The 19,524-nt window shown below is 59.9% G+C and overlaps 1 protein-coding gene across 7 annotated transcripts in view; it reads right to left on the reverse strand.

Annotated features, from left to right (window-relative positions):
* SLC6A6 (solute carrier family 6 member 6) overlaps positions 1–19,524 on the reverse strand; it is a 97,799-nt gene that overhangs the window by 74,616 nt on the left and 3,659 nt on the right. For 6 of the 7 annotated variants that reach the window (XR_011250745.1, XR_011250746.1, XM_069561034.1 and 3 more), the window contains one exon: positions 7,066–7,355. Coding sequence is in view for 1 of the 7 variants with exons in the window: in XM_069561034.1 (XP_069417135.1) it covers positions 7,066–7,351 (286 nt within the window). In the remaining 6 variants the exon portion in view is untranslated. Of the gene's footprint in view, positions 1–7,065; positions 7,356–19,524 lie in introns of those variants that run through there. The other variant, XM_069561042.1, reaches the window with a different exon arrangement.

The raw sequence follows: 19,524 nt of genomic DNA on the forward strand, positions 1-19,524 counted from the left end.
GCTTGGACACCCTGAAAACCGCCAGGACCACAGCTGAATCCTTAAAGGGGGCCCCACAGGACCACCACCCCTGTGCTGATGATGTGTGCTCCCCAACAGAAAGAAAAAAGGGTCCTTCCCAGCTTCACTCAGCAGGCATTTCCCTTGGAAGTGACACTTCCTTACAGGTTAGAATCAGAGACGGGGAGGGCTTGCCTAGGTCACACAGCAAGCCAATGGCCAAGGGCTCTCAAACCCTGATGCTGTGGTGCCCTTTAACACGTCCTTTAACTCTTGTGGTCAGCTCCATGAGGGCTCGAGCTGGTCTGCCCGGTCCACCTGCCACCTGCCTGGGGCCCAGGACAGGGTCTGGAACCAACATTTGTTGGAGGGATGTATGGAGATGGGTGGATGTAATTTCCAAGCCTGGACCCACTCAGACGGTCAAACTGCAGGCTCTTATTTCAGGACAAAGGGACTCAGGCAGCAGTTATCTGTGTGCTGGGCATGCCATGACCTCGGTCAGGTGACTGGATAAAAGGCAAGACCTCGCAGGTCTGGGTTCCAGGCAGAGAAGAGGTCCTCTGGGGCTCAGAGGAAGGCGAGATAAAGCCCACCTGGAGGCGGATCATCTTTGAGGGGGGCTTATGATGTGCCAGCATCATTAAGGGGCTGCAAGAAGCCTTCATGGAGTAGGGGGCCTCAAGCTGGCCCTGGGGGAGTGGGACTTAGGAGGGAAGGAAGGAAGGGCCTTTTGGGTCGAGGTATGGGGTGGGCTGAGAGCCCAAGGCTGGGCCTAGGAGCAGAAACCAGCCGGATCACGCGGGGCACTGAGATAAGGGAGTAGGTGAGAACACGCGCTGGATGGGAGCCAGATCAGGTGAGGCCCTGAATGCCAGGCTGGGGAGTTTGGGCCTGATTTCACGAAGCACTAGGGAGCCCCTGCCGGCCTGGGAGCCGGACAGCGATGAGCTGGTGAGAGCTGACACCCCCACTGCCCAGCCCCCTCTTTCCTGGCAACCCCACAGACGAAAGCGAAGCCCAGGAGGCATTATTTGGGTGAGCAGGCTGCGGTCTTGGGCTGGGGTGGCATTCACCCCGAGAGGAGTCACCAGGTGCCGTCGGGTAACAGAACGGCTGTTACCGTTCTGAGATCAAGGCCTGAGTCCACCACCAGGCATGAGCGGCCCTGGGTCTCCAGGTGCCGGCTGGCCGTGGGGCGGAAGGGCAGAGCCTTCAGGACCGCCCCCTTCCTGAGCCCTGCCCCAAAGGAGCATGACTCGGCTGAAACCCAAGGCCAGCCGCACTCTGCACCCCCAGCAGGCAGCAGCACCCTGGCGGCGTTAAGGACTTTCTGCGGGGACCCCGCGGCAGCTCTTCCATCCTGTACGGAGGGGAGAGTGGTGGGAAGGGGAAGACTCACAGAATGTCCCCACCAGGGAGCCCACAGAGACATCGTCCCAGCCTCCGCTCAGGGAGGGTAGGCTGAGGGCCAAGCTGGTGAGGGGGCAGGCAGAACCACAAGTGTGTGAACAAGGGCCTCTTGCCGATGGAGGCTCCCTTCAGACCTCAGTCCCCCCATCCATTAAATGGGTGTGTGGGGTCCGCTTAACTCCCTGACCCCAAAGTCCCCACACCCCCAGCCACCTTCCCTAGCGTTCCTAGCCCCTGGAGAAACGCCCTGGGATTGTTCATTAACTCCTTTCTGATACAGATCTTCTTTCCCTAGACTGGGAGCACCTTCAGCCCAGGGGCTGGTCTATGTACCATCCCTCCCTCCGGCTTTTGTCCTAGGCCGGAAGCCTTGAAGACGCGCAGTAAAAAAACGCCCGTGTAGTGAAAGGAGGGGCAGAGATGCTGGTTGTCCTTCCAGGTCCCAGCTGTGTGACGGGCGAGAAGGCTCTTTTCTGAGGGTGGACGAAGTTTTCCAGGCGATGGAGGTGAGAACCCCCGAGTCAGGCACAGGGTTTAAATGCAGGAAGGGATTTAAGACCCATCGGGGCTGAATAAGCATCGGTTCCGGCCCTCGGCGGCTTCTCTGCCCACTTTCAGGGTAAGTTCAAAGCCGTCGGGTGGGGGCATTTCATTCATTGAGCTGGCGGCACTCGGGGTGAATAAGACAGGCCAGGCTCAGTCAATGACTCCCAGGTGCGGGCTAGCTGTTCAGAATGGCCGGGAGACCTGTATGTTCGGACGAGCGTCAGCTCCGCAGTGGTCTGCTCTTTGAATAGAGAAAACGGCAGAACCGAGAACGGGATGACGCCCTGGTCATTAACCACAAACCAGAACTGCAGCTAGCTCGCCGAACAGATCCTAACCAACCCTGGGCCCAAGGGGAAATCAGAACTGAAACGAACACTGATCTAGAATGGAATTAGAAGGAATACGTGTCCATCTAGATATCTGAGGGGTACAGCCAAAGCTGCATGCAGAGGGCAACGTATACTCTTAAAGGCCTCACTGTTATTATAGGAAGGGGTAGACGGCAGAGACGAGAGACAGAATGTCAGCCAGACGCACAGCCTGAAGCCTAGACTGCACTTCCTAAAAAAGGATCTTTAAGGACCACTGTTACTTTGTGCAGTGTTGTATTGCTTGAGCTCTACTGTTTCTGTAATTAAAAGCCCCTCTTGACAGCTTCTCATAAAGTTAACAAATATCTACCCTACGCCCCAGCCGTTCCACTCTTAGAGAAATGAAAATGCATGCCCCCAAAGAGACTTGTACACAAGGGCTTCATTCATAACCACCCCGGACTGGAGACAAGCCAAATGTCCCTCCACAGGAGAGTGGACACAGCAAACCGCGGGGCGTCCCCCCAGCGGTCCACTCCTCAGCAGCACCACTGGTGCCCTCGACAGCGCGGATGGACCTTAAATCATCCAGCGGAGAGGAGCCAGACACAGAAGGGTATGTACCGTATAAATCCACCCGGCTCTAGGCCTGGCAAACCTAACAGTGATGGAAATCAGAAACTGGTTGTCTCTGGGAGCGGGAGGGCACACGTCCACTTTCCAGGGGAGCTGCAAATGTTCTCCAGCTTGACCTGAATGGTGGCTACACAGGTGTAGCAATCTGACAAGACTCAACAAACCGTAACAGAATCTTTGCATTTCACTGAATGCAAATCATATCTCGATTTTAATAGATTTTTTTTTAAACAGCCACAGTTGAAAACTTGGAAACATACCGATGCCCAGGCTCCATCCCCTGGGGACTTGGGGCCTGGGAACCTGAATGTGTACCAAGTCGCTCAGGCTAATTCTGCTGCCAGACTCCGGTTAAGGTGACCCGCCCCCCCCTGCCTGCGCACCCCTCCCCTTTGCTTGTGTTGGGTGATTTCTCATCTGCAAGTTGGTGTTTAGAGACAGAAGGGCAATTTCCATCCTCTCTGCCCTCTCCCTGCCCGCCCCCCCCCAACCCCTGCCCCTCAGCCGTGGTCTCCAAACGAAGCCTCTGAGCAGGTGAGGTGGGCAGGGACGCCCTGACCCACGCCTTGTCCAGGGCGGATGCCCTCCAGCCCGGGCGCCAGGGCTACCTGCTCTGAGGAGGTCAGAGGCACAGTTAATGGCCTGTGTACCTGTTAAACAGTGTGTCCGGGCCTTCACCCCGTGTTTACGACAAGAGCTCAAGGCAAGATTCGCTGGCACGGAAAATGCTTTTATGCCCTGACGAGCAGTAGCCTGGCCACCTTGGGTCCCGGACTTCTGCCTGGTCCCCATACTCCCCGTGAGGGTCTCCTGCCCCCTCAGGTTGACCTGGCTTCTACGCCGCTGCCCCTAAACCCGGCCTGATGCCATCTCTATCTCCACTGCCCGTGTGCCCAGCGCTCCACCGCCTGGTTCCTACTCCTCTCTCCAGCTGGGTGCCCCGCGAGGCTTGTCTACTGCCTGCCCTGTGCCTCTGCACCCGCTATGCCCCCCTGCCTGGAATGCCAGCCCGCCCTGTCCCTCTGCCAGCTCCGGCATCACCTCCTCTGAGAAGCTGGAACGTCTCCTGCCTACACCCTTGGCATCTCACACCCAGTGAGAGCAGTCACGGGCGGCGGGGTCACCAGGGGCGGTCATCCTGCCAAGCTCCCTCTCTCTGGGCTGCGAGCTCTTTGAAGGCCAATATTCTACTCCAAATCCAGAGCCCAGTGAGAACAGACCAGAGCAAAGAAATGAGGCACGTTTAAAAAAAAAAGAAAAGAGCTCCCACTCACACTTGAAAGCACCCCTCCACCCCCCGCCGGGAATTTCCGCACACAGGGCTCCTCCCCAGAGAACCTGTAAATTCACTTTGGCCGAGATAAGTTGGCCATCACGGAGGAGTAAGACGTGACCCTGAAGACCTCACTGATGACCTTTGGCAGAGGTCGGGAGGCAGCCCACACCCGCCTGCTGACCCTGGGGTTCCAACCCTCACTGATGACCTTTGGCAGAGGTCGGGAGGCAGCCCACACCTGCCCGCTGACCCTGGGGTTCCAAGGCCAGCCTGGATTCCCACTCGGACCCCTCCCAGCTATAGCCTGGCTGCACCCCAGGTGTCCTCTGTCATTTATTTTCCAGCTCTTTCCTGTATACAGGAACGTGCTGAATGACTCGCGAGTGTCTTATCATTTCGGGACCTTTGGAAAGGCCTTCAGATAAAGCCTGACAGGGTTCCGAATCCCTTGACAAGCTGACAGGTAGACAGTGAGCAAACGCCACCCTCAGAGCCTACACTGCCAGTGGGGGGGGGCGGTGCTGGCAGTGGGGTAGGAGGGGCCCCCGGAGAGGCACAGAGGAGGGAGCATGAGTAACTAGGGGCAGAATTAAGGTGCTGAGGGGCCCACATACTCACCCTCCAACCCTGAGGACCTTTGTCCGTCATGTTCCCCAGGTGCTGATCCAATTTCAACTCTGCAGTGACTAAAGTTCCACAGAGCCCAAACTCATGGCTGGCTGAGGGAATGCTTCTGAAGCCTGACCCTGGCGCTGTCCAATCGAGGCTAAGTCCTCTGGGAAGCCCTCAGTTTGCCCATCTGTAAAATGGGCGCCACCCGCTCACTGGGGCCTTCCGACTACACAGGTGTTGCCGGATCTCCTGAGGGTGAGATGGGCAGGACGGGGCGGGGCGGGCAGGGCGCCCGAAGCTGCGCCACAGGTCGTCCAAGGGCAGCCCCAGAGGACAAGAGCCTGAGGTTGAGACTCGGCCCTTGCCACACACCACAGTGACCCAGGACCTCGTGACACCCTCTAATCGGCAGCTCCGAAGCCGAGCCCGGCTTTACAGCTTACCACAGGCTTATTCAGCCTCATCTCCCTCAATCCCCTCAAGGACGCCGTGAGGCCGGCTTGGCGTCCTTGCTGCCTGGACTGCAAAGCTGAGGTTCAGAGTGGACAGGGGAAATCACCCAAGGTCGTCTGCCAGCTAAGACAGAGGCGCAGTCCTTGGACTTGGCTCCCTGGGGACAAGCTCCTGCCTCTCATTCTCCAATTACCCCTTAACCAGTTTACTCCACCCATTTTACAGATGAGGAAACTGAGGCCCCAAAAAAAGGCTGCCCAAGGTCAACAGGGGCAGGGGGCGCTGCACCAGGCCCAAGACCTCTAGCCAGTTCCCCACTCCTACGCTACGGGGGGTTCTCCTCCAGGGCCCGCCAGCCACTCCACGCCATTCGGATGGAATTCCACCCCCACGGCACCCCCACAGCACCCCGCTCGCTGTGTGCCCACCCCACACTCCCCGGATGCCTCCCTGGTCGAGAGGGAGGCAGGCGGTTGCTAAGCGCTCACCACCCGCTCGCTCTCATAAAAATAAACTCCTTCTGGCTGGGAGTCTCTGGATGAGATTCCCCTCCTTTCCAGCCAAGAGAAAATTAAAAAGAAATTAAAAAAAGATCTCCCCCACGACATTTATTTGAATGGCAGCAGTGCCAAAGCAGGGGCCGATTCTCCCAAGTCCAAGTGGAGCCACACACCACTCAATCTCAGCCCCGAGACCCTCTGTTCAAGTGTCCGGGCAGTTACTGAGCTGATTTATTTCCCCAGGCAGGAAACGGGGGCCAGGGCTGCCTCCCAAGCCTCTGGGGCTGGTCCTGGGGGAGGCCAGGATCTGGCAAAGCCCAAGCAGTGACCAAAATAGCCCAGCCCAGCACACACCTCCCTCCGAGTGCCCGGGAGGGCAGCCCACAGGTTCCCCTCCCGTCCAGGACGAAGCCTCGGGCGCCGGCCGCCAGCGAAGGCCCCTGAGAGCCTCCCTCTGACTTCCCCAGGTGGGAGGGGGACCAGAGCCTCCAGCACAAAAGAGGAACCCCCAGCAGGAAGGGAGAGATCTCGAGAAGGATGTGTCCCGCTGTCCCTGCCGGCTGTCCCTGGGGGCCTCCATCCTGCCGCTCCAGGTGGCTGGACGTTGGCACTGCCACCTGCCCGCCGCACCCTCGGAGCCGCGCCACCCTGTCACCTCCACCTGCTCGGCCCTGCCCTGGAGAACCAGCTCTGGGCGCTTGGTCCTCCAGGCACCCGGGGACACTCCCTCAGGTACAGTTGAGGACATGTCGCAACGGGGAGCCAGAGACAGAAGCCCCACTTAGGGACACACACGTGCACAGCCAGGCACTCAGAGATACAGTCACACACACACACACAGGTTCACACAGACGCACTCCAGGGGGCACAAGGGCACACATCCCAAGACACGGCCGCACAGGTATCACAGACACACACACCCGAGCATTCACGCGCACTGCCCAGAGCACGGAACAGCAGACACACACGGGGACACGCGAGTGCCCGGGGAAACAGCCACCCCTAGAAACACACAGACACACACGCACACGGGGACACGGAGGTATCTGCAGACCCCCAGTGAGATGGAGACACCGGAGCGCGTGCACACACACACACACACACACACACACACACACACACCTGGCTCCTTGCTGAGACGCCCCAGCCCTTTCGCAGGGAAACAATAACAGCCCCGCTGGGGGACGGGGCGAAGGACCCTTCGTCCCGCCCTTGGTGGAACTGGGGGCCCCCGGGGGCGGGGAGGAGGTCGGGGCTGGCGGGGGGCGCGGGGACTAGGCGGGGGCTCCGCACCCGGCTCCGTCTCCCTCGGTACCTGGGGCGGCCACGGCGCTGCGCTCGGCCGCGCTCGGTTCCGCGCGCCGAGGGACTGCCCGGCGCGATCTCTGGCCCGCGGGGTCCGCTCTTCCGGCCCCCTCTCGGCGGGGCCCGATCTCGGAGCTCGCGGTCCTCAGGGCTCGGCGTTGACTAGCGAGCCGGGCTGCGGCCAGGACCCGGAGCTCGGCGCTGGCGGCGGCGCGGAGGAAGCAGTAATTTATAAGCGGCTTCTTCCTGACCTCGCGTGTCTGTTGTCTGAGCAGGCAGCTCTCAGCATCACCCATCCTGCTGGGTGGAAAAATACCAGCTTGGCCGGGCCGGGGGCGGGGCCCGGGGGCGGGCCCGGGGCGGGTCTGGGGCGCCTGCCACGCCCCCACGGGGGACACACGCGCGCTCTCACTCTCACTCACACACACACACACACGCACAGGCACACGCCGCACACGCACGCGCGCTCGAGCTCGGACACAAAGAGCCCCGGGCTCGCCGAGTGCGCGCACACGGCCTCGTGCGGCGGGCGAGCGCTCAGTCCCTGCTCCCCGCAGTGGAGCGCGCCTTTCGAGGCACCTAGTTACTGCCTGACGCCAAGGAGGGCGAGGCGGGGGTGCGGGTGGGGGCGCCAAGAAGGGGCGTCTTCAGCCCCCTCCACCGGTCTTCCGATGAGGAGCCGGAGAGCCCAACCCAGCTCGAAGCACCAAGCCCACAGCTAGCCCTCCACCTGGCTCAGGGGATGCGGCCAGGGCTTCCCGAGAGCGGTGGGGTCCAAACCACGCCTCTGCTTCCTCCCAGGTTCTCTGAGCCTCTGGATGCCCCCCACCCCCCAGTAAAGACCCGCGCGACCACTTTGCCCTCCCACCTTCTTCCCGGGGGCCTCAGGGTGACCCCTGGGACAGAGCGCCCTGGCTTCTACCTTAGGGCGTCGGTGACCTTAGGGCACTGCTCGGGCTCCCTCTCTTAATTCAGTTTCCTCAGCTCTCAAATGGGAACACGGGGAAGAGGGACGGGGATACATCTTCCCTGGCTGCGAGGAAGACGGAGGTGAAGAGTGCAGACAGCTCAGAACAGCAGCTCCCCAGCACTGAAGTGCCAAGCAAGTGTCTATTTTTAAATGAAAATGGGGAATGTGCCATTATTCTTGTCCTTATTTGCATGGGCAGGCTGCAGAGACCATGTGCCCAGCCTGAGGACCGCGCTGTGTGGCTTCCAGCCTGCCCTTCCCCTCTCTGAGCCCAGCGCTGACCGCTCACCTCTCAGGCCGCCTCCGAAGCTGGGCGGCTGTGTGCAGAGAACCTTTTAGACTGAGGTTGAGAGAAGAGATATCAAACAAGGGCCCCGCAGAGAGCCACCCCTGACACCAGACCTGGCCCAGCCCGAGTCCAGCGCCTGGAGGCACTCTGGAGCGCCCTCCAGAAGGCAGATCTCTCTCTGCTCTTTGAGGCCCCTGCTGTCCATTTTGACTTTCTAGAGGCTGCCCCCCACCCCTCAGCTCCAGCCCAGCCAGCCCCTGGCCCCTGCCTTCCCGCACCTTTCTCCAGGCCTTGCCTGACCCCCTCTGCTGACCCAGGTGCCCCTTCCTCCAGGAAGCCCCCAGGGGCTGGCAGTGCCTGCAGCATGGCAGCTGCCCCGAGTGGCGCCCACTCTTGGCTCCCTCAGCTTTCTCCTTCGAGTTCAAAGCACCTGCACCTCTTTTACAGGTGAGGAGACCAAAGTCTGGAGGCTGGGCAGCTGAGTCCTCACCCTGCTCCCCTCCTGGGGTGCACGGGGCTGTCCCTGAGCTGAAGGAAGGAGCAGACACCCCTCAAAGCCTCCCTGCAGCCCCGTCACTGCACACAGCGGCAGGTCCCCGTGCAGGGAGGTGACTATGGCGTTGAGGATTGGGCTGCAAGGAAGCTTTGACTGAGCCAGTGAGCGTGGGCTGGGGGGCCACTGGCACTGAGCTGGGCAGTGGCCTGTCCGGGGATTCAGTTTGGAAAGGCTGTCAGGACAGCTGACTTCCGGGTGGGTCAGTGTAGCACAGCCCATATGGGCACAGGAGCGCGGATGGGGCCCTTTCAACTGCCTGCTTTCTCCCTCTGGCCCACCCGCTCCCTGAGGGACAGGACCTTGTCCTGTGTGGCTCGGTCAAGCCCTGGGCCCGGCACACAGAATGTACTCGACAAATGTTTGTTGCGTTTATCTAAGGAACGCTTGAGTGGCACTGAGCCACACCGCTGCCTGTAGGGCACTGTAGACACATTTAAATAACTTGCTGACTCCTGAGACCACACTGTGAGGGTGGCGCCGGTGATCTCCCCCATTTTACAGAAAGGAAAACTGAGCCACAGAGAAATGAAGTCGCTTGCCAGGGGGCTGGTGGCAGAGCTAGAATTCAAACCCAGGCCACCTAGTTCCAGAGGCCACACTCGTAACTGAAAGGTTTTGGGGCGGAGGGGTCGGGGCGGCTTCAGTGGCTGCTGGACACAACCCAGCCCCAGAGGGCAGAAGGGGGAGAGGGGGAGGGGAGCGGAGGCGGAAAGGTGATGGGAAGTGCTCCGACCTCCACCCAGGGCGAAGCAGAGCCACCCAGAGCCTGGAGACCCCCAGGGTCCACCCCTCAGGTGCCCCGCGCCCCACCGCATTCTGTGGGCCTTGGGCCGGCGGGCCTGTTGTCTGGGCCTGAGGGGATGGTCAGAGTCTGGCCTCATCGTGACAACAGGTCTCAGACTTGGTTGGGGGTGGGGACGTCTGCACTGGCTTGGACTCCACTGGACTTTAAAATATTTTGAGTTAATTGCTGTGAACAAATAGTTGCAAGAGTTTTACCAACTGGAACATCTGCCTTCTCTGGAAAAGGTGGCAAGATAGAGCCACCGTGGGCCCCTTATCTACGGTCACTTGGAGCTCAGAGGCGTCGGCCTCCCCCTCACAGGGGGTGTGGCTCCCCGAGGGGCCAGTTCCCTGCGGAGGGCTGAGTGTGAGGCTGGGGAGTCAGGGGCCAGCTGAGGCTCCGGGATCCGGCTGTGAGCACCAAGGAAGAGGACACATTGGCGGGAGGAGGGACCTTCAAGGAAACCCGGGCAGAGGTTCCATTTGGAAGCCCCATTCTGGCCTGAAATTCCCTGGGGACTAACTTCCCATTCCAGGAACGGAAATCGACTGGGGAGAGCTCACGGAAGGCCCTGGACTCCAAGGGATTGGATGAGATTTTGGAAAGGCTGCTCTCCAATGCTTCCCTCTCAGCAGCCGGCAATAATAAGGCCAAATCGATCCAGGGCTTTGAACAAAACCCTTCGTTCCTAGGCAGGGAATGGTCCATCTCATCGGTGTATCAGGCTGGGTTGAGATACTGCTGGGGGCCAGCCATGCTGGGCCATCAGGCCAGCGCAAGGGTTGTGAGGTGGGCTGCCGTGCCCCTCATTCCCGGAGGAGAGGAAGGGATGGTGCGGGAGCGGCCGAGCGGCCCCGAACCCGGTCCCTCTCTCCCGGGCGCAGCCGTGTCCACGTCTCTGGATGTGGACGGACAGATGGTGGCACCACAGAGGCTTCCTCAGCACATCGCAGCCTCGGGAATTGGCTTCCCGCCTGCCCACCCTCCTCTGGCCCACGGTCAAGCCCCAGCTCCGTCTCTCACAGGCTGCGGGACCCCGAGTGAATCGTGTCCCCTCTCTGCTTCGGCTTCCTGATCCATCAGAGCAGACTGGGCAGAACCCCTGTGCCCGGTTGTCTTGAAGAGTAAGTGAAGACTTGAGCATGCAGGGCGATGATGGCACGGAGCCCAGCCTTTGGTTAATCAGACGCTCGCGACCCTCTCCCGCCTGCACGCTCTGGGCTTCTCTACGGCCTGGACTTCGCCCGAGCAGTTCCCTGCCCCATGCTGTTCCTTCCCCTGGAGCGCTTTGCCCTTTGCCCTCCCCGCCACCAGGATCTCAGCCAGACTGGGAGCACCCCGAAGGAAGGCAAAGGTGCCCAGCCGTGCCCGGCACATCCTGGGAAGCCCTTGCTGTGGGCTGTGGGCTGTGGGTGGCAGGCCTCCGGGGCACCCTTCCTTGTCTCCCTTGGTGGGAACAGCAGGTCTGCCCGGGGCGGGGGAGAGTGTTGGTGTGGCAGACAGACCAGCGAGGGAGGGGGCAGTGCTCCCGCGTTCTCACCCGGCAGTCCAGCCCCCCAGGCCAGGCCACCCTTCCCCCCACCCCCTCCGCTGGTGACTTCAGGCTTCCTGCCCGATCACCCTCCCGCCCAGCCCTTCTCCGCTGAGCAGCCGGAGGGGTCCGGGACTCCCCTCCCCGCGTGGTGGGGAGCAGGAATGCCACAGAGGCTGCAGAGAACAGTTCAGCGATGTCTCAGAAGGTGAAACATCCATTTAACTGAACTGCCAGCACCGCCAGCGGCGCTGACCGGAGGGAGAGGAAAACAGAGGTCCGCAGAGGACTGTGCAAGCGTGTGAACGGCAGCGTTATTCCCGAGAGAGCCGGAGGCTGGGACACGCGCAGGAGGATGCGAGACGGAAAACCTTGCTGGGGCACTCCTGACACCCCCGAACTAGAGGGGAGGTCGCAGAGACACCCGGCACCACAGACTGCCATTTAAATGGCCACGCACGTGGACTCTAGGTCAGTGCTGTGAAGCTGTGGTCTTGGAAATAGGAGCAGTGGTGGCCCCTGGAGTGAGGGAGGGGTTGCCAGAAAGACCACCTCTTGGGCTGGAAGGCTGCCCTCTCCCAATCTGGTGATGCCCTCCCCCCCATCCCGGGGGGCGTCTGCCTCTGCAGACACCCATGCTGTACACGTAGGGTCTGAACTTATCCCTCAGTGCGATGAATATTCCAATAAAAATAAAAAAGAGGGCTTCCCTGGTGGCTCGGTGGTGAAGAATTGCTCCCGCCAATGCAGGAGACACCGGTCTGATCCCCGACCTGGGAGGGTTCCACGAGCAGCAGCGCTAGCGAGCCCGGGCGCCACAACTGTTGAGGGTGTGCTCTGCAGCCCGCGAGCCGTGAACCCGCAACGAGAGAAACACCCGTGCTGCAGTGAGGACCCAGCACAGCAAAAATAAATGAGTAGATAACTTCACCAGCTCCCTGGACATGAGTTTCAGTGAACTCCAGGGGTTGGTGATGGACAGGGAGGCCTGGCATGGTGCAGTCCACGGGGTCGCAAAGAGTCGGACACGACTGAGCTACTGAACTGAACTAAATATATTTTTAAAAAAAATCAGAAGTTAGAGCCGCTGACGCACTGAGTTCCTCCTCCCTCGAAGCAGCCCACGCGTGGCCGGCTGGCCCAGCAGCACAGCCTCCGCGGCCTCTGAGACCCCCAGCTTTGTCTCGAGCCTCTTCCTCCCCCTCCAGCCACACAGCCCTCCAGGCCTCCTGCAAACCCTAAGCGAAGGCTCAGGGTCTTTGCTGGCCGCTCCTCCTCACAGAGGGCTTTGCCCCAGCCCTCCGCAGGCTGGCTCCTTCCTGTCTTTCCGGCCAGCGTCTCCTCCCTCAAGACCAGGTCACACGTCTACCCTAACTTGGAGAACCGTGTTGGTGCCCCTTGATGGTTTTTATGTCCATCTGCTCATATCCACTTCCACGTCGAGGCTGCCCGCTTCTTGTGGCGGAGCCAAGTCTGCCAGGTCTCAGGCCTAGAGTGGGGCCCGGCTCTCGGGGTGTGCCCCCAGGCCTCTGCTGAGCAAACGAAGGGGGCAGAGCCACCCTCAGACGTCCCACCACCCCTGAGTGGGCCACCCTTCCACACATGCGGGTCCACAAGCTGTAAAATTGACTGTTTGTGGAGCTGGAGCTAAAGCCCCTCGCTGCACCCGTCTTGAAGACTCTGCAGTCAACCCTGCATGAGAGACCCTCGCTAGAGAGACCTAGATCCAAGCCCCCGAGGGATCCTTAACGGCCTGCTTCTCTGTGCCTCAGTTTCCCTGTCTACGGCACCACAGGCTAGCCACGGTGGCCTCGGCCAGCTCAGCTGCGGTGCACATGGCCTCCTGGGGACGGGTTCACAGGCAGTTTCGCTAGCAGGGCGAGGTTCTGAATTTCTGATGAACCCACATGCCCCAGCTCCCCAGACCACACTTTGAGTCATGAGCACAGTGAGGAGGCTTCCAGAGGGTGACCCTCCCCACCTAGACCAGGAGCGGTGCCCGGGAGCTTGTGAGGAATGCCCAGTCCCAGGCCCCGCCCAGCCCTCCAGAACCTGGAATTCCGGGCCAGGCCAGCCATCGTGACCCCCCCGGACCTTGGACAGGCGGTGCTGTGGGCGGCCCTGGCTCTCAGCCTCAGCGCTCATCCTCCCAATTCACCCAGGAAGCTTAAAAACCTTCCTGTCTGGCTCCCACCCTCCAAAATCCTAATTTAATTGGAAACGAGACTTTTTTTTAACTGACATTGTCCAGACAATCTGGACGTCTTGTCGGAGTGGAGAATTCTTGCCACAGAGGGTGCTGGGCCTCTGGGAGCATCCCCGTCTCCCAGACATACCCAGGCAGGCCTAATTCCTCTGCATTCCTGCCCGGGCCGCTCACTGACTGCCTTCTTATATTTGGTTATTTTTCCCTCCCTCCCCAAACACAACAATTCAAAATATTCCCAGCTCCCAGACAATAAACAAAGCCGAGGAGGCAAGCTCCCCGACTGTTTTGTTCCCACTTATGGCCTGATCCAAGGCTGTCCTGATTGGGTCCTCAGGACTGGTCGTCTGAGCCAGCCGGGGTGGGCCGCTGGCGTGCTGGCCGCCCCAGCTCCACTCCTGGAATCTCAGAACCCGTCAGCTCTAGGTGACCCCAGGCGCCCTCTGTGGCCACTTCTGGGGAGATGGAGGCTCAGAGAGGGCAAGCGGCTTGTCCCAGGACACACAGCAGTGCCGAGAAGACCTCTCTCCTTTGTGGTTTCCGGCCGGAGGGCAGGCGTGTGGGCTCTGGGGTTCAGAGAGATGTTTGTTCGGTTCTAGGCCCTGCCCCTTAGCAGCTGTGACCTTAGGCAAAGGACCAGTCCCAAACTAGCCTTGGCTTCTCCCTGGTGGCTCAGATGGTGAAGAATCTGCCTGCAATGCAGGAGACCCAGGTTTGATCCCTAGCTGAGGAAGATCCTCTGGAGGAGGGTGTGGCAACCGGCTCCAGGATCCCTGCCTGGAGAATGCCACGGCCAGAGGAGCCTGGCGGGCTGCAGTCCGTGGGGTCGCACAGAGTTGGACAAGACTGAGCGCCTAACACCTGCAGTTTTCTCCATCTGTAAAACGAGGATGGGGCTGGGGTCCCTCCTGGGGTTCCTGTGAAGGTCAAAGTCAAGGTAACAAAACCAGCTGGCGTGAGCGAGCGAGCAGACCGCGTTGGGGACGGTGAGAAAGGAGGTTACCGGTCAGATCTCAGGGGCCTGACCGGGCATGAGAGGCTCGTTTTGGCGGGTGGGAGGGGGACACAGGCCCAGGTTACCTAGCCAGGCCGTGCGGCAGGACAGAAGCTGGCGCCCTCCTCGTGCAAGTGCGGAACCCGAGGGAGTGGTGGCTGCCACGTGGGCCCTGAGCCTGGTCTCCAGCAGCGTCACCGTCGCTTGCGCTTGTGCACCACCTGCTGCTTTTAAGCCTGGTCTTCACCACTTGTGTGCAGAAAGCCTTGTGTGCCAAGTCGCTCCAGTCGTGCCCGACTCTCTGCGACCCTATGGACTGTAGCCCCGTCAGGCTCCTCTGTCCATGGGATTCTCCAGGCCAGAATACTGGAGTGGGTTGGCATGCCCTCCTCCAGGGAATCTTCCTGACCCGGGATCGAACCCGCGTGTCTTCCATCTGCCTGCATTGGCAGGCGGGTCCTTTACCTCTAGCGCCACCTGGGAAGCCCATGGAAAGCCTTGGGCCCAGGACATCCCTTAACCTGATGAATGTGCTGTCGTCTAGGGTCGGGAGCCAAGCAAACCCAGACGACACCAGGCTGTCCCTCGCACCGGCAGAGGCCCGCAAGCATCTGTCCCGACACCGCCAGGCGACTGCCAGGCTGCCATGCCGCTGAGTAAAGGCCAGCCTGCTCTCTTGCCCCAGCAGCTGTATTGCCATGGTGACCCAGGGGCCAGGCTGGAGTGAAAAGCCCTGTCTCCTCAGAGTTCTATCCCACAAGTGGGGGCAGGGGAGGACCCACCCTCCGCCTGCGGCCGTGGCTAGCGCACCCCCCTCCTGCTACCCCTGGCTCCACCCTCGCCGTTGAGCAGCTTTGCACACGACCTGTGTGGACATCCCGACCTCCCATCCCAGTTCAACCACACTCGCACCGCCTCAAAGAGCCCCCTTGTCCACTTTGGGCCTGCTGCACACCACGGGCCTCTCCGCCCTCGGATGGATGGGAGAGAGGCTGAGAGGGGACCTTTGGGGCTGGGGTACTGGAGCACGCCGGCCCTGTGTGTGTGCCTCTCCTTGGCCGTTGCAGGACTCTCGCTCACTCTGGCAGGTGGAGACAGTCAGTGTTTACAGAGCTTCTGCCACGTGGCAGGCGCCGAGCCAAACACTCACAGACATGACCTTGGAGGAAGGGACCCATTTCCCGGATGAGGAAACTGAGGCTCGGAGACGCTGAGCCATCTACGCAAGGCCGCACCGTGGAGCTGGGGTGTGAACTCGAGAGCATCAGACTTTATGTTCTAAGCCTCGCCAACCCTCCCCCAGGCCAGAGCAGGCAGTGGAAGCTAAGAGACAGGGAGTAGCAGGGGAACGCGGAAGGGGGTGGCCCCCTGGCCAGATGAGGGGAAGGAGATGCCCATGTGGACGTGCCCCATGCTTGCCGTTGTTCAGCATGTGGCTGCGTGGAACAGAGGGCTTCCCGGGGGCACTAGTAAGAACCCGCTTTCCAACACAGGAGACCCAAGAGATGCCAGTCCAGTCCCTGGGTCAGGAAGCTCCCCTAGAGAGAGGCATGGCAGCCCACTCCAGCATGCTTGCCTGGAGAATCCCACGGTCAGAGAAGTCTGGCGGGCTACAGTCCGTGGGGTCGCAACGAGCTGGACACGCCTGAGCATGCACACGTGTGGAGCGGGAAAGCTGTCTGCACCAACCCAGATTTTCCATACGGACAGTCCCATGAAGCAGGAAGTAAGAGGCTGTGATCGTCACTTGAATTATAGCCCTCGGCGTGAGCCCAGTTGTGCTAGCGTCCTACTGCCTTGAAGCGCGGTGATGAGTCTGCATGGCCTTCGAGTGGCCGTGGCTGCTGCGGGCTCAGGGCAGGCTGAGTCTGTCTGCTCGGCCCTCGGAGTTTACTGCCCCTCCTCTTCGTCACTGTGCTTGGTCTGTGGCAGCCCAGGCCTGACCTGGGGCCGCTGGACGGGACCACGGAGTCTCCCATGCGTGATTTCCTGGAAAGCGCCTAGGAGTTCGGCTCATGTCCAGCCTTGCCCACCAGCGCCGTGTGACCTTGGGCCAATCACTGAAGCTTTCTGGGCCTCGAGCTGCTCAGGACATAAGACAGGGGTGGATTTGGTGGGGGCTGATAGATGTCCACTCCTGAATCCTGAGCGCTGGGAGACAACTCAGGGTGAGACGTTTTCGGGCAGTAAGGGAGCTTGCCCTCTTCCGTCCTCCTTTCCTCCCTCTGACATGTCGAGTGGTCTCTGCTGGGTGCTTCTGCGGCTTCAGCGCCCTTCCTCACCTGGTCATCTTCCTTTCCAACCAGGATGCCCCCAGATCAGAGCCTTCAGGCGACTGCACGGCGCTCCCCTAGCTGGTTTCCACTGTCTTTACGTTTAAGGCGCCTTCTATTTCTGGAGAGGAGCGTGGCCTTCCATTTATAGCAGCAGTGGGAGGTTTACTTTTTAACAAAATGTGTGCCAGTTGTTTAAACGCGAGTCTGTTTGAAGGGGGGAAACTAACTGAGCGATGGATTAGGGAGTATGTTAGCGCCTCGGGCTCCCGTCACGAAGCACCACTCACTGGATGGCTTAAAACCACTAACACTTTTCCCTTCCTGTTTCTGGAGGCCGGAAGTCTGGGATCCAGGTGTCCGCAGGGCTGTGTGCCCTCTGAGGCTCTGGGCAGAATTCTTCCTTGCCACTTCCTAGCTTCTGGTGGTCTCCATCCTCCTTCGCCATATCTTGGTTTGCCGTTGAATCGCCCTGACCTCTGCCTCTGGGGTCACCTGGCCTTCTCTCTGCACGTCTCTGAGTTCACACGGCCACCCTCCTCTGCGGTCAGATTTCCCTCTTCTCATCAGGACCTCGGTCACTCAGACTGTTGTTGTTCTGCTAAGCTGTGCCGACTCTTTGCGACCCCATGGACTGTAGCCCACCGGGCGCCTCTGTCTATGGGATTTCCCAGGCAATGATCCTGGAGTGGGTTGCTGTTTCCTTCTCCAGGGCATCTTCCCGACCCACGGATGGAACGCGTATCTCTTGCATCTCCTGCACTGGCAGGCGGATTCTTTACTGCTGAGCCACCAGGGAAGCCCGGTCACTTGGATTAGGGCCACCCTAACGCGTGCCGCCCTAATGACCTCATCTTATTTTGATGACATCCGCACAGACTCTATTTCTGAGTAAGGTACTGGGGTCAGGAAGTCGACATATCTTTTTTATGGACGCAGTTCTATCCATGAGTTGTGTGGCCGAAGAAAACTTGTACAGGGAAACCTAGCTGACAAAGTTCGGGGAACTCTGCCCAGGTCAAAGGGGCACAGGAAATGAAGCCAGGGACCCAGCAGCCTGCCCCAGTCCCGCGGTTTTCCACCTCGGTTTCTCAGAGTCCCAAGGGTCAAAGGCGGTCGGACTCCAGACTCCCTACATGACCACCGCTTTGCTCCAACCATTATAGGGACAGTGGCAAAATATTTAGTTCAACAAAAAGGCACCAAAATAACCTAAAAGGTAAAAATGCTGAAAAGCCATGTGGTTTCTGGGTCTATATGACCCCGACGCATGCTGATAGTTATTCATTCTCCTTCCCCGGCCTTGCCGCTCCCTTTTCTCTGGGAAGAAAGAGCCTCTTTGCACAGATTTTGCCTGCAGGGAGGTCTTGGTCTCAAAACGCCCCCGGAACCCCACCAAAGAACCCAAGGAGGCAGCTGGCCTTGCTCCAGCCCCCTGGGGACCTTTCCACTCCCTTAACTCCCTTAAGACTTGCTGTCTAGTGTCTCCCTGCCGAGGGATGCTGCTGCCCACAGTCCCTGCTGGGGAGCGTCTCCTTCCCTTGTCTTACCCCATCAGCTTGGTCCTTTGTAAAACGAAGGCTGTCTCCACAGCAGACTGGGCAATGCCCTTGATTCTCTGTAGTCCTCCCCATCATCAGGTGGGGTCTGCTGCTACCCTCTGCTTTGGAGAAGTCTCCCCTGACCCTTCTAAACCGGCAAAGCCCCTTCCCTGTTTTATAATCTCAAGAGGATATTTCGTGCCTGGCTATGCATCAGAGTCCTGAAATGTGATTCCTTTGGTCAGGTGAGAGGTGCAAGAATAGCATTTGAAAACCTGCTCCCCACCTCATTCTAATACGCAGTCAGGGCAGAACTGCTGAGTAATTATTACCCTGATCCAGAGGACCTCTCATCTATACTTCTCATAGCCAACAATGTTTTGAAACATGAAATAGGGGGGAAAAAAACAGGTTGTTTTTTCATGGGAAAACCTGAAATTCTATGAAACTATCTGGATACTTGAACCCAGGCGCTATGAATAGACAGGCATTAGTGGAGATAAGTCAATCTGATGGGTGGGGGGGCTGCTCCAGCCCCCAGGGGAGATGCTTTGTACTATAGGTACCGCGTGGCTTTTTATGTCCCCAGCCACTCTTGGACTTGGACTGAGCGCCCTGGGCTAGAGCTGTGTGTGTGCCAGCTCAGTCACATAGTCGCGCACTCTTTTCAATCCCATGGACTGTTGCCAACCAGGCTCCTCTGCCCATGGAGTTCTCCAGGCAAGGATACTGGAGTGGGTAGCCTTTCCCTTCTCCGGGGGACCTTCCCCACCCAGGGACCGAGCCTTCGTCACCTGCATCTCCTACACAGCAAGCAGATTCTTGACCGCTAAGCCAGCAGGGAAGCCCCTGGGTATAGCTGTGGGTGGCTAACGTTTCTGGACACCATTGCAGCGGCCCAGCCCGGGGGAAGTACTCGACGTGCTTGCCTTCTCTGACCCTCGTCCCCTCCCTGTGAGGAAAGCGTACCTTTTACCCCACATTAGGGAGGAGGGACCTGGGCCCAGAGCGCAGGAGCCTGCCCGAGGCCTGACCCCCCCTGGACTCCCCACAGGCAGGCTCAGAAGCCCTGCTTTTCTGTGCCTTGGCCCTCGGGACACACACTCGGGGAGCACCGAGAGCTCTTGGTGGCACCTGTGTGCCCTGCTGGTCTGGGCAGGCCCCATGGCCCCTGTCATCGGAGGCTTGGCACATGTCAGCTGCCCAGATTCCCAGAGGGAGGGGCCCCCAAGGCTGGAGCCAGGCAGCGGGTGGGGAGGCCTGCCCCTGGAGCGGTGCCCTGCCGCTTTGGCCACCCTTCAAGCCGCGGGGACGGATTTAGTGTC

This window comes from Ovis canadensis, chromosome 19, assembly GCF_042477335.2.
Source record: "Ovis canadensis isolate MfBH-ARS-UI-01 breed Bighorn chromosome 19, ARS-UI_OviCan_v2, whole genome shotgun sequence".
Lineage (NCBI taxonomy): Eukaryota > Metazoa > Chordata > Mammalia > Artiodactyla > Bovidae > Ovis > Ovis canadensis.